General features: G+C 35.0%; 2 protein-coding genes and 1 pseudogene across 2 annotated transcripts; all 3 read left to right on the plus strand.

Annotated features, from left to right (window-relative positions):
- The first annotated feature begins 13 nt into the window (after positions 1 to 13).
- Positions 14 to 859, plus strand: LOC127786957 (norbelladine synthase-like). The gene is made up of 2 exons (XM_052314770.1): positions 14 to 201; positions 332 to 859. Exons 1-2 carry the CDS (start codon positions 18 to 20, stop codon positions 622 to 624), a joined length of 477 nt encoding a protein of 158 aa, XP_052170730.1. The 5' UTR covers positions 14 to 17; the 3' UTR covers positions 625 to 859.
- Positions 860 to 4,755: 3,896 nt separating this feature from the next.
- LOC127795431 (norbelladine synthase-like) lies at positions 4,756 to 5,761 on the plus strand. Its single transcript, XM_052327093.1, has 2 exons — positions 4,756 to 5,039; positions 5,160 to 5,761. The coding sequence occupies exons 1-2, from the start codon at positions 4,856 to 4,858 to the stop codon at positions 5,444 to 5,446; spliced, it is 471 nt and encodes a 156-aa protein (XP_052183053.1). The 5' UTR covers positions 4,756 to 4,855; the 3' UTR covers positions 5,447 to 5,761.
- Positions 5,762 to 9,939: 4,178 nt separating this feature from the next.
- On the plus strand, positions 9,940 to 10,610 carry LOC127794443 (norbelladine synthase-like; annotated as a pseudogene).
- The last annotated feature ends 2,666 nt before the right edge of the window (positions 10,611 to 13,276 follow it).

The following is a 13,276-nucleotide window of genomic DNA, read 5'->3' on the forward strand; positions in this document are numbered from 1 at the left end:
TGGTCGGCGAAGCCAAAATGCACGGAAGCCTTTCGCACGAGGTAGAAGTGAACGTGCCAGCGAGCCAGGCTTGGGACGCCTATAAAGGCCTCAAAATCGCTCTCCTCGTCGGCGAACAGCTCAACGACGCTCTAGAGAAAGTCGAGGTCCTCGAAGGCGACGGCGGACCTGGAACTATCATCAAGCTCGTTTTCAAACCAGGTATGTATGTATATATATATATATATATATACTTTCTGAGTTCTGATCGTTGAGTTGAAGAAGATTGCCGGAAATAGTGCATCGATTGCGCTTGGATTTCGATCGATTGATGAAACTGATTAATGCGCAGGCATCCCAGGGATTAGCTCTTACAAGGAGAAATTTACGATAGTTGATGATGAGAAGCGATTGAAGCAGGTGGAGGTGATCGAAGGGGGATATCTTGAGTTAGGATTTACATACTATGGAGTTCGGTTTGAAGTGATAGAGAAGAGAGAGGATTGGTGCATCACCAGAGCCACCATTGAGTACGATTTGAAGGAAGAAGCTGCTGCGAATGCTTCCGTTGTCACCATCCGGCGTGTGGCAAAGCTCCTAGAGTTCGCAGCCAAATATCTCCTAGAAAATAAGAACAAAAACTAATAAGAGAAAAACTTGTATTAGATTTTAGAAAGCATCCAAAAGACGTGTTGTGTTGTTTTATTTTTAAGAAAAACTTGATTTTCTTCCAAGGAGCCCTTCCTTCGAATCCTCCAATCCGTATCGTTTTATAAATTTTAAAATTAATTTTATATTTAATATAAATGAATGTGTTTTTTTATTTTTCTATGATTTTATGTATGTTGACACATATTTTTGTAATACCCCGCATCGAGCGATAAGAAAGGTTTGGGATAACTTACCATGATGAGTCTATGCAAACTTCCTAGGGGATCACCCATTCTTGAATTACCCCAGATTAAACACGCTTAAATTGAGAGTTCTTTGTCTGCATTCAGCCTAAAAAGTATCCAGCTAGTGTTGTTTCATTCCTTACTTATTCTCGATATATACTACCCTTCTCTGGGCTCTTGGGGTATTACACACATTGTGTCATCATGGGCCCACAACCACAGGTTAGCTCATAGCTATCGCTCTTCAACGATCAAGAGTCCTGCCGCACTTGTGAGCCTCTCAGTCATCCTTTGGGCAGTCATTTTCTAGGTGATCGAGGTGGGACGAACCCGGTGCATCCACACCATCCCCCAGCAGGTTTGTGGGGCTCTATCAGCCCTTCCCTTATCGAGGGTTGTAGGAACCATTATGGGGTTTCCCACAGACAGCGTCAAATGTTGACACATATTTTTGTAACACCCCGTATCGAGCAATAGGTAGGTCCGGGACAACTTACCCTAATGAACCTACTCAAACTTCCCAAGGGGGTCACCCATCCTTGGATTACTCCAAGTCAAACACGCTTAACTTGGAAGTTCTTTGTCTACATTCAACCCAAAAAGTATCCAACTTGTGTTGTTTCCTTCCTTACTTATTGTCGATATATACTACCTGTCGACGTTCAATTTCGGCCGACCGTGATTCGTTTTGGGCCGCGGTGAGTCAATCCAAAAATACCGAGAAGAAAAAGGAAACCCCCCCCCCCCCAAAATTTCAAGTGTGTACACCAGGATCTTTATGTGGTTCGGCCAGAACGATGCCTAGTCCACGACCGCAGTTTGATTATTCTCTCAGAGTGGCGGTATCTGATTATTCCTCCTGTCCCTGCCCCTCATGGTCTCTTTGACTCTCATTTATACTAAGGGGCTTTTACAATTCAGATAACATATAAAAATACAGTGATTGTATAATGGGGGACAAATAGTTCTTATCGCATTCACAAGACCGGGAGTGGGATCCTCATTACGAGGGGCATGGGCTGTTACAGATAAAGTGATCGGACCCTACCTCTGACTTCTCAGCAGCTTTGCCACTCATGCGAGCTGGAGGTTTTAGGCCGGCGACCTGGATGGTCCAACGATCTGGAGGATATTTCAGGAGCTCGTTAGTCGATTGCTTGGAGCTCGTTGGGGGGTTAGCGGGAGCTCACTATATGCTCGCTTTACGAGTTCCAGATTTTTGGTGGAGGCTGGGCTTTCCTTGACGAGGCCGTCCGGGCCTTCTTGGCCTTGGGTGATTGGGCCAGTCTATCGGACCGAGTCTGGCCCATGCGGGGTGATGCGAAAAATACATATAACACTACCCTCCTCTGAACTCTTGGGGTATTACACACATTGTGTCATCATGGGCCCACAACCACGGGTTAGCTCATAACTATCGTCCTTCGACGATCCGGGACAACTTACACTAATGGGCCTAGCGCCAAAATGTCGATGTTTAGAATTGGTTGACGATGATTCGTTGGCCCGCATTGGTGTGGTGGATCCGAGAGGGAGAAAATGGGGTATCTGGTTTAATTTGTTGACCCGCCGGCCTGTCCCTACAAAGTACTCTGATGACCAAGTTAGTGATCGAGCAAGTAAGTGTGCAAGATATTCGTAAGTGGACGGAAGAGAAAAAACATACCCATGGCTCTCAAAAAAGCTGGATGATATATAGGAAGAGATGTCTTCCTGTATGTGTTGTACGTCTGCCCATAAAGAGTAGAGCAGGAAATACTCGTAACAATATATAAATGAAAATATTGAAATAAAATGAAAATTAGAGATAAAAAATAAAAAATAAAACATTCCTATAAGTAATTAATTGTAATTCTTTCAAAAAAAATAATAATGAAAACTTTATTTTCCAAAATATATGGCTTATATAAATATCTTTTATAAAGTTAAATTTTATGGTTTTTATTAGGCTAAAGACTCAAGGTTCACTATCTATTTAGTTTTTAAGAGTGTGACAGATCTCCAAAAATAAAAATATAAGGATGTGTTAGATTGCACAAATAAATAAATTTTAACTTTTAAGAAAAACTAAAATCAACTCCCTTAAGAATTATTCTTTCTTGATTTTGAGGAAAATATAATATTTTTGTACTTGGATGAAAAACAAATTTTATAAAAAAAAATACCAATTAAACATTTAAAATTAAAATTTAATTAAAAATATTTTCTTTTTCCAATCAAACACACCCTAAATAAATTTCAATTAAGTCTGCAAATAGAGATCAAATGTGCAGAAAACAATGGGAAACAAATTCTTCTGGGTGGGTCCCTAGTGACTCTCTGGTGGTGGCTTTCTAAATTAGTGGATCTACTAGAGTGCTACAACGCGGGCCTTATTGTAAAATGATTTAGCTTAACAAATTAAGTGATTTAATTCCCATTTATCAGCTCAAACTAAAGTATGCACACTCAAAAGAGTTTGATGATAGGCTTGTTCAGGTATATAGAATAATCTTCCATGTGAAAATGAAATATTCATTGGTCAAACATGGTAGCCTGTTTCTTTATCATAGCTATGAAAGTGGGATCAATTTAATATTCTTTCCACCCAAGCTAATGGACTATTAAATTAAGAAATAGTACTTAGTCATTAAGGGCTGTCACATGCTGCCGTCTTAGACCGACCGAGGAATAACAATTCAAAATCAAATCAATAAGATGGACCCACAAAATTGTAGACATTTACTTAAAATAATTTTAATAAAATAAGATAAAAATCATAATCTGAACCAAGCAATTGGAAAAGGGCGTTGACCAAAGTCATGTGGTAAAAAAATCGTAATTGAGGATAAACAAACTGCAATTATTGTTAGGAAATAATATTAATTTTAATTGTTGATGTGTAATTAAGGTACGTAGGTCAAGAGAGAAAAATCCAAGAAGGAAGACTTAGCCGCTCTACCGCAGTTATAAATCAATTATTGTATTTCAGTAATAATAATTTTAATTTTTAATTACTTTTAAATTACATCTTAGCGATTAGGCAATCGGCTATTGCAGCCGCCTATAAAATAAGAGTGTTAGGATGGCCGCCTCATTGAGTGCGAACTGTTTGATTCTGGAGGAATTTATGGTTTATTTTAAATTAAAATCATAAATAGTTTGGTTTGATTAAGGGTTAGACTACTGTAGGGTTCTTTATATCCTAATTTAAGGTTTAATTTAATTATTATTGTGATTGTGTAAATTATTTTAATTGATGATAGAATTAACATTATTAATTAATAGTATTAAAATGTCATTAAATAGCATTGAAAATACATTAACTCTATTGATTATTGTTATTTTGCGTCTAAAAATACAATAAATTATTTAATCTTTTTTAAAGTACAATAATCAAATGATGTCTAAGTCTAAATATATAATTATTTATTTAAGTATAATAAAATAATTTAGGATAAAAGATATTATATCGCGAGATCGTTGATTTGATTATATTTTCATGTAAAATAGCACGATCGACTGTGTCCATTTGATTAGTTAGATTTTAAGTTTTAACTTGTGATGAATTTGTCTGTTCATCTAACTTGCATAATAGGTACATTTTAAAGAATGAGAAATAAATTGGGATTGAAAGTTGAGTATGATCGAAAATTTATTAAGTTTTTCGCTTTACAAAAAGAAAAATGAAAAGTAAATTAAATGACCCGAACTCGCGTAGTTAAGTTGCCGGAGCACTATCCTTAATCATTGTATCTTAAAAAATTCAAATCCAATCAAATTAGTTGACTTTTTTTTTAATTACTTGACAAATTCTGTACTGCGGTCCAATAAAGGGCTAAAGGCAAGGCCTGAGGGGGATATCATATGATCCACGTGATTAGCTCAGCACGTCCCCTCGCCGTCGATCGATATAAATACAGATGTAGATATCGAGGATCAACATCATCTTCAGAACACTTTAATTTAATCGCCGGAATCGGTCAATCGGAGAAGTAAAGATGCACGGTTGCCTTTCTCACGAGGTAGAAGTGAACGTCCCGGCGAGCACGGCTTGGGAAGCCTATAAAGGCCTCAAGCTCGCTCTCCTCGTCGGCGAACAGCTCAAAGACGTTCTTGAGAAAATTGTGGTCATCGAAGGCGAAGGCGGACCTGGCACTATCATCGAGCTCGTTTTCAAGCCAGGTATGTGTATGACAATCGTTGAATTTCATTCTTTCTGAGTTGTGATCGTTGAATTGACGAAGATAACCGGAAAATAGTGCGTTGATTGCGCTCGGATTGATGGAATTGATTAATGTACAGGCATTCCCGGGATCACCTCTTACAAGGAGAAGTTTACGATTGTCGATCATGAGAAGCGAATCAAGCAGACGGAGGTGATCGAAGGAGGATATCTTGACATAGGATTTACGCACTATGGGGTTCTGTTTGAGGTGATCGAGAAGGGCGCGGATTGCTGCATCACCAAAGCCACTATTGAGTACGATTTGAAGGAAGAGTTCGCTGCGAATGCTTCCGTTGTCTCCATCCAGCCTGTGCAAATGCTCCTGGAATTCGGAGCCAAGTACCTCTTGGAAAACAAGAGCTAAGTAATGAACTGCTAAAGAACAGAGTTCAGACGCCAGATCGATGCTGGTGAACTGTGCTAGCTCTGGATCTTTGGTTACGTCTATCTTTCTTTCTATGCATATGTATGATCTTCTCTCGTATTGTTTGTTTGCAAATCCTTGTTCGACACCGTTCGCCGGAGTCTTGAGAGGAACCATTTGCCAGCGAGCATCTATCGTCACTTTCCCCTTATAATTTGTGGTTTTCTCTGTTGTACTGATCTGATCGCATCCATAGGTTTCCATGTGTAATCGGTTGAGTTGAATAAATTATTAACAATATCAACTTCCAAACTAGACTTGGACTTGTTCAAATTTGGCTCGTCACTTGCAATTGACGAATATATATATATGAAAAAATACATTTATATATAATAATAAAAATAAAAGAAAAAGGCTCAAGTGTGAGAGATAGCATTTCCGTGGTCAAGGATTGGCCACGTGGCCTAACAGAAATAATAAGGAATTTTCAAGTACCATGATAGTTTCGTTTTAAGATATGACGTTTGTGTGAATATATTAATTAATCATTTATCTAAAAATAATTTAGTCATGGCGCCATAATAGAGGACGATAACCCAACAACATATTAAGTACGAAAATCAGTTTAACTTGTGGCTGGTATCAGTACTCCAATCAATTGCAGTTCGTTGGTTGGATAGGGTTCTGTTTCTTCTTCATTTTTTTTTTTTAAATACAAGATTGAACATTCCATCTTGATAATCAAATTAATTGAATTATTTAAATTGAATTGATTATGTTAAAAATTAAATTAAAGTAAAATTTTAAATTGAATAAAATAAAAATTATAAAACCAAAAAAAAAAACTCAAAAAATTATGAGATATCAAAATAATAAAATAAAAATGATGTAATTTTTAATATTTTAATAAGTTCATTTATTTTATTTTTTAATATAAAAATCAAATTATAGTAAAATAATTAAAATTATCAAATTTAAAAATTAAACCGATTGAGCACCCCCCCAAAAAATAGATGTCCTGGACTTGCAAATATATATATATAATTGAGATATGAATGTAATTGAATCGATTGAATTACTTAAATTAAATAAATTAATTTTTTTTTAAAATCGAACCAATTCAATTAAATAGATACTTAAATCAAACAGATTAAAAAATTAAAAATATCAAACTGTTGATGTTACTAGACATTGACGTAGTCCAGTCAATAAAAGACTTAAACCTCATCTATTTCGATCCTTCTCCCAAATTAAATCATGTTAGATTTTTTTGAATAATTTAATCGATTCGATTACATTTTTATTTAATAGATAAAGTTAAAAAAAATATAAAATTTATATAAATTCTGTTACGATAAAAAAAATAAAATTATTAATTATGATTATAATTGTCATTATTAAAGTATCTATGATTTTAATTGAATAAATTATAATTAATAATTTATAATAATATTCAAAAAAATATAAAATTATGTGCATGCAGGAGATCAATCTGATATATAAATAGCTGTGTTAGGAAGTGGAGGGAAGTCAGCTTCTCCTGGTCATGGTTTCACGTGTGGGCGGGGAGGGGTACGTGGGTCGGGGCGGGGGGGGGGGGGGGGGGGGGGGGGGGGGTGTGGGGACGCCCGACGCGGGCAGGAGATCAATCCTGAAATATGAAAAGCGGTGTGTTAAGAAGTGGAGCGAAGTCAGCTTCTCCTGGTCTCGTTCATGGTTTCACGTGGCGGGAATACAGGAATTGCGACAATAATCCTGCGTTACATCGTCTTTTATATTTAATTAATATAAAAATATCACACTAAATATTAATTTTAATTATTTAAGTAGTGTTATATATATTTCTCGCACTACTCTTTATAGATTGGACTCGACCCAACAGGCCGACCCAGCGATACCTCTAGCGAGCTCCCGATGATGCTTACGGTGATGGCGAGCTCCCAGCGGTACTTCTAACTCGCTAGCCTAACTAATCAGCTCGAGTAACAAGAAGACCACTAAATAATCAAAGAATAATTGTGGACCAGACATTGTTCTGGTTAGGCCATCTAGGCCCGATTTGGCCCCATCCTCTCAGCCCATTTTTTTGGCTCATACCGGTCCCATCTTGACCCTATATCAGCCTGCAAACAACATCATTGCAGTCTCTTTTGGGAATCTACGTGCCTGTCTCAAATATCATCCTCATTAATGACAAATCTCATCTACATTAATGGGGTCCCGTCGGCACCTTGCCGCCGCCTGAATACCTTTACCGGTGCCGGATATTCAATCTCATTATCTACAGATGCACAAAGCAGGCGTATGAAGGGACATCTCCTACTCCTATATCAGTAAGCCCTTTCTAGAATCAAAGTATGTTTTTTTTGCTAACCTATTGATACGCTGTATTTTTTCTACTCCCTTACTCACTTGAACGTTAGAGTTCTTGTAGGGGGCCAACCGGTAAGAAGAATGCGGACCGAACCATACAACACTCATTGACGTATCTTTTCCTTTCTCTCATTCATTGTTCATTTGATTATCATGGACCAACGAATCACGGTCGACCAATTTCAAACGTCAACAAGTAATATTTTCAATAAATATATATTTATATAATAAGGTGTAGCTTATATTATATACGTATAAATTAAAAAATAAAAAATTTTAGATGAAGATTTATTATATTGTAATTGGAAAATTGTATTTTAATTTTTATATTTTTTTTACATAAAATTTAGATGAAAATTAAATTTAGCATAAAGGATATTTTGAAAACCCACTTTATTGACAATTCGGTAACACAAAAATGCAATGTTTACTTAAAAATATAAAAATAAATAATTTAAGAAAAATTACAATAACTATCTTTGAGATTTAACGCAATTGCAAAAATTACTTTAAACATTTCAAAAATAGTAATAACTTCTTTTATTGTTAATTAAAAAATTAAAATAATTATTTTATCTTTCACACCCTTTCTAGATTTAAACAAAAAATAATTAGTAGTAGTCAACAAATAGTATTAGGTTATTCGAACGAAAGGAGAGACAAAATTGATGAGCCGGAAAAGACCTAAACTCATCACAAACTTAAGGAGAGAAAGAAAAGAGAATGAGAAAAAAAGGGTTTTAAAATATAAAAAATATTTTAGTTATTCTAAATGTTTAATTAAAATTAATTAAATGACAAAAAATTATAACATAATATCAAATATCAAAAATAATTTTAAAAATAATTCAAAACCTCAAGAATATGAGGTGTAATTTTTTTCTATAATCCTCTACTCTCCTCTTTCCTCAATCCATTCAAGAGTTGACTTTGATTTATTTTTTGCGTCTCTCTCGGGTTGTCTTGAATATTATCTTACTTGTTTAAGCTTTTTGGCCCTTCAGTCCGTGAGTTGTATGTTTGTGTTGTGTTAGCTTTTTCCCTCGCTTTGGTTTTTGTTCAGGGTATACTCTGACATCACTTCTTCAGGGTATGCCCTAGCAATGGACCTAGCTAGTAGGAACCAGTAAGTGCTATCATTTGCTAAATTAGAAATAAATCTTATCACCAAATGATGTTAATAAATTCATATGAATATACAAAACACAGTTCTCATGTTTTTACTAACTCATATGCAAAACATAATAATTTTTACTACACATAATCAATATAATGAAAATCTCTCGCATTTTTTTTGTAATGTGAAAATCAAGGAGTCCCCATTGTGACAGCCTTTAGTCGGAGTGTCCCACTCTCCTTATAAATTGTAGTTCGTCAGACCTTGAGCTAGCGAATCGGCAGGGTAGGTCGTGGGCCAAAACTCGAGTTCTAACCCGATGCAGATTATTGACAGCCAGACAGAGTTAAACTAGAAATCACAACTTTGCGACCGTTCCTGGCCCAGCCCAATTGAAGCCTATTAGATAAAATAGGCCCTCAGCCCACTGATCTCTAGCTGGAGCTCACCCTTTTTAGCTTAGGCCCTCAGCCCACTGAAGTCTTGCTGGAGCCCACTTTTTTAGCTTTTTAGCCCACCCTCTGTCCATCCCATGCAACCCACCGTTCACCAGCTCTCTAGATTCGCCCTTGCCTACAATGTCCCCAGATTTGCTGTGGAGAGCCTAGAACTCGCCGGATCTGTAAGAATGTCTGGATTTTATAAACTAGTGGCTGGAGCTGCTCATCGTTGAAAGTATGTGACTTTAGGTGTGGTCGTTGGCTGAAACTGCAAGGCCACCAGGCTTGGGGTGGAAACACCGATGCCATGTAGGAGCTAGTGCGTCTCCAATACAAGGTCATTGAAAACGTCACAATGGCGTGATGTTTGAACAAAAATGAAAAAAAAAAAAAAAAAAAAGTTTTAAAATTGGAGTAGTTGGTTGCATTCTCTTATATATTGTGTGGATCTATCCCGCAATTACTCAGCCGGCGGTCCACCTTTTTGTCAACTATATCAGCCGACCGGACGGCGGACGAAGAAGACGCAAAGAAGAAAGATGTTCGCAACCGTATCTCATGGGATGGAAGTGAAGGTTCCAGCAAGTGAAGCATGGCGTCTGTATCGCGGCCGGCCTCGAGCTCGCCAACGTCGTCCAGCAGAAACTCAGCCATCTCATCAACAAAATCGACGTCCTAGAAGGCGACGGCGGCGTCGGCACTGTTCTCCGCGTCGAATTTCCACCAGGTAATGATATATATTTTGTCCTATTAATTAAGTGGTCTCTCAGATGAAAGCAAAGAGTTTTGCCTGTGTGATCGAATCCGAATCGATTATTGAATCTGTAATTGTATTTATTGTATGGATAGGGACGCCAGGGTTTACGTATTACAAGGATAAGTTTACGAAGATCGACGATGAGAAGCGAGCGAAGGAAGCGGAGGTGATCGAAGGAGGGTATCTGGATTTAGGGTTTACGTTGTATCGAGTTCGATTTGAAGTGATTGAGAAGAGCGAAGATTGCTGCATCACGAAAGCCACCATCGAGTATGATTTGAAGGAAGAAGCTGCGGCGAACGCTCCCGCCGTCGGCATGCAGCCGCTGGTGATGATTATGGAAGCCGCCGCCGATTATCTCACGGTCAACGACGAAGATTGACGGCTATGGCTTCATCTTGCCAGCTTGGTTCGTCATTAATACATTTTAATTTGTTTAGTTGATGTATTAATAAAAATATATGTATGAACTGCGTGGATCCAGTGGCGGAGCCACATGTTGGCCAGCTGGGGCCTTGGCTCCAGCTGGTTTTTTATTTTTTCAATTTATATATATATTAGTATGAATAATTATAATTTTTATAATCTGATTAAGGCTAAAATTAACCCTTGGCCCGAACTAAAATTCTTCCTTGACTCCGCCACTGCGTGGATCCATGTCCGGTGCCTCCCACAAGGTAAATGAATTTAGCTGCTTGGTTCGGCTTAAGGTTCAGCTTGGTAAGAAGTTGTTAGCTTTGGCTCCAATTTAAAGCTTAACTTGTTAACTAACTCGTTAACAACTCGAGTTTAGCAAGACAAAATTCGCTCGACTCACAGATAAACTCGAGGTCGAGCTCTTCGAAATTCTATCAAGTTGAGATTATATTATATATGTGTATATTAAAAATTAAAAAAAAAAATTAGATGAAAATTTATTATATTGTAATTGGCATTAATTTTTATATTTTTACATAAAATATAAATGAAGATTAAATTTAGTATGGTGATAAATTTGAGTATATTATAACTTAATGGTTTTGAATTTAATTTTTATTAATTAAATTTATTTTTCTTTATAAACAAAATATATAAAGGTTATTTTGAGAACTCACTTTATTGACAATTTCAGAGCACAAAAACACTATGTTTATTTATATAATAGTGTAAATATATATATTATTGAAATTAAAATTAATAATATAAAAATAAATAGTTTAAGGAAAAATTACAATACGTATCATTAAGGGTTGGTGTAATTGCAGGAATTACTTTTTACATTTAAGAAATAGCGATAATCTAATTTGTTGTTAATTAAAAAAATAAAATAATTATTTTATCTTTTAATTTTAAAAAAAGTAAGTAGTAATAGTCAACGTCGACAGTACTAAGTTATTTATTCGTGATTTTATGTAATTCATAAATAATATTTAAGTATATGCGGTCAAAATAAGTAAAATGATGAGTAAATTTCGTTCCCACGAAAATTGGTAACTAAACATCTTAATTACTAAAATTACTCACAACTAACTATATTTGGAGAATCGATTATTTAAAAAAAATTAAACCTCAAATTGTGCAACTAAAAAGAAGAAAAAAATAACTAGCAATCACTTAAACTCTAAAGAATTAAAATTCAATTGATTAAAATATAGAGTTTTCTAAATTCATTTAGCAAATCCACTTTATCAAATTACTTCAATATTGGTTGATTAGGTTACTAATTATGTCAATCAAACATTTTAATTTATTTATTAGCTTATGTCTAAGTTTAACAAATTTATTCAATTAACATAACTCACTATATATATGTGTGAATTAGAATTAAAGAACACATTAAGCATAGATACTCATAACATGAAAATATTTATCATAAATATAATTAAAGATGTAATCAAGTAAATATTTTCCTCCGTGTTAATTAACACATGTTATTTTGTCTAAGAGTTTATTCCTTATTCATATATGTCTTCTATATTAAGAAATCTCAAATCATATAATTGGTGATCAAGTAATTACAACCAAATTTATAACAAAATAAAAATAGTCGCAGTAATAATCACAATTAGAAATTGAGTAAACTAATAAAGTTTTAAGGCATAGAATTCTTTAGAAACCTTAAACAAATAATTAGCCACTAATAATGAATAATATATTCGTAAAATCATCCAAGAATTGTTGCATAATTGAGATCCTAAATAATCAAAGAAAAACAAAATTTAAACGGTAAAACTAATTTTCTTTGATGTTGCCTTGACTCCTCTTTGATAAAACATCACTCTTTATTGAACCTCTTGCTTCCAAAACCTTACTTTTGGTCCCTCTAAGGAGTTGCAAAAGTTAGGAATGAGTGGACAAGTGGTTGGCACAAAAAGCTCAAAAGAAGAAGGAAACAAGACAGTTTTCCAGAAAGAAAATCTGTATTCCCTCTCAAAAGCTACACTTTTTCTTGTCGTCTTTTATTTGGGGTTTCGTGATGTCCAATCTCCTCTCTAATGTGTCTCCCATGTTCCCAAATAGATGACTCCTCTAGAGTCCTAAACCAACTTGAAAACAAATTTTCAAACTAACAAGTTTCCTTTCATAACATGACTATTCACGTCCAGCAATTTTGTACATGTTTTAGACTGTCTTTCCGTCATAACTGGGCTTCATGAAAGTTGTAGATAATTGTTTTAACTTTTCAACTCATATAAGAACACCCAAATCAGATATTTGTGAAGAAAGTTATAGCTCAAAAATCGAGCAGAGATCTAGACTAAAATTTCAGTTCTTGTGCATATAGAATTTTAATTCAACACCAACTTATTTTTCCATGTTTCCATGTTAATTAAGAATTCTGACTTCCGATTAGTTTCTTAATTTGTCTTCCAACTATACCACATAATAAAATAAATATTAGTGTAATATTAACTCAAAAATAAATTAATTAACACATTAATTATCCAAAATTAAACATTTAATTTGTATAAAAATTTCAGCTCATCATTATTCCAAAGGAAAGAGAGATACAAAATTGATGAGCCCAGGAAAGTCTGAACTCATCAAAAAAATGAAGAAGGAGAAACTAACGAGAGATTTAAGAAGAGAGAAAAGAGAGTAACTAATTTTTTTTTTTAAATATAAAGATATTTTAAATGTTTAATTAAAATTAATTAAATGAC

This window comes from Diospyros lotus, chromosome 1 (assembly GCF_014633365.1).
Source record: "Diospyros lotus cultivar Yz01 chromosome 1, ASM1463336v1, whole genome shotgun sequence".
Taxonomy (NCBI): domain Eukaryota; kingdom Viridiplantae; phylum Streptophyta; class Magnoliopsida; order Ericales; family Ebenaceae; genus Diospyros; species Diospyros lotus.

Excerpts from the sequence above, each read along its gene's own strand:
- LOC127795431 (XM_052327093.1), top strand. The coding sequence starts at position 4,856 with ATGCACGGTTGCCTTTCTCACGAGGTAGAAGTGAACGTCCCGGCGAGC. Across the intron at positions 5,040-5,159 it reads CGAGCTCGTTTTCAAGCCAG|GCATTCCCGGGATCACCTCT; the intron begins GTATGTGTATGA and ends ATTAATGTACAG.
- LOC127786957 (XM_052314770.1), top strand. The coding sequence starts at position 18 with ATGCACGGAAGCCTTTCGCACGAGGTAGAAGTGAACGTGCCAGCGAGC. Across the intron at positions 202-331 it reads CAAGCTCGTTTTCAAACCAG|GCATCCCAGGGATTAGCTCT; the intron begins GTATGTATGTAT and ends ATTAATGCGCAG.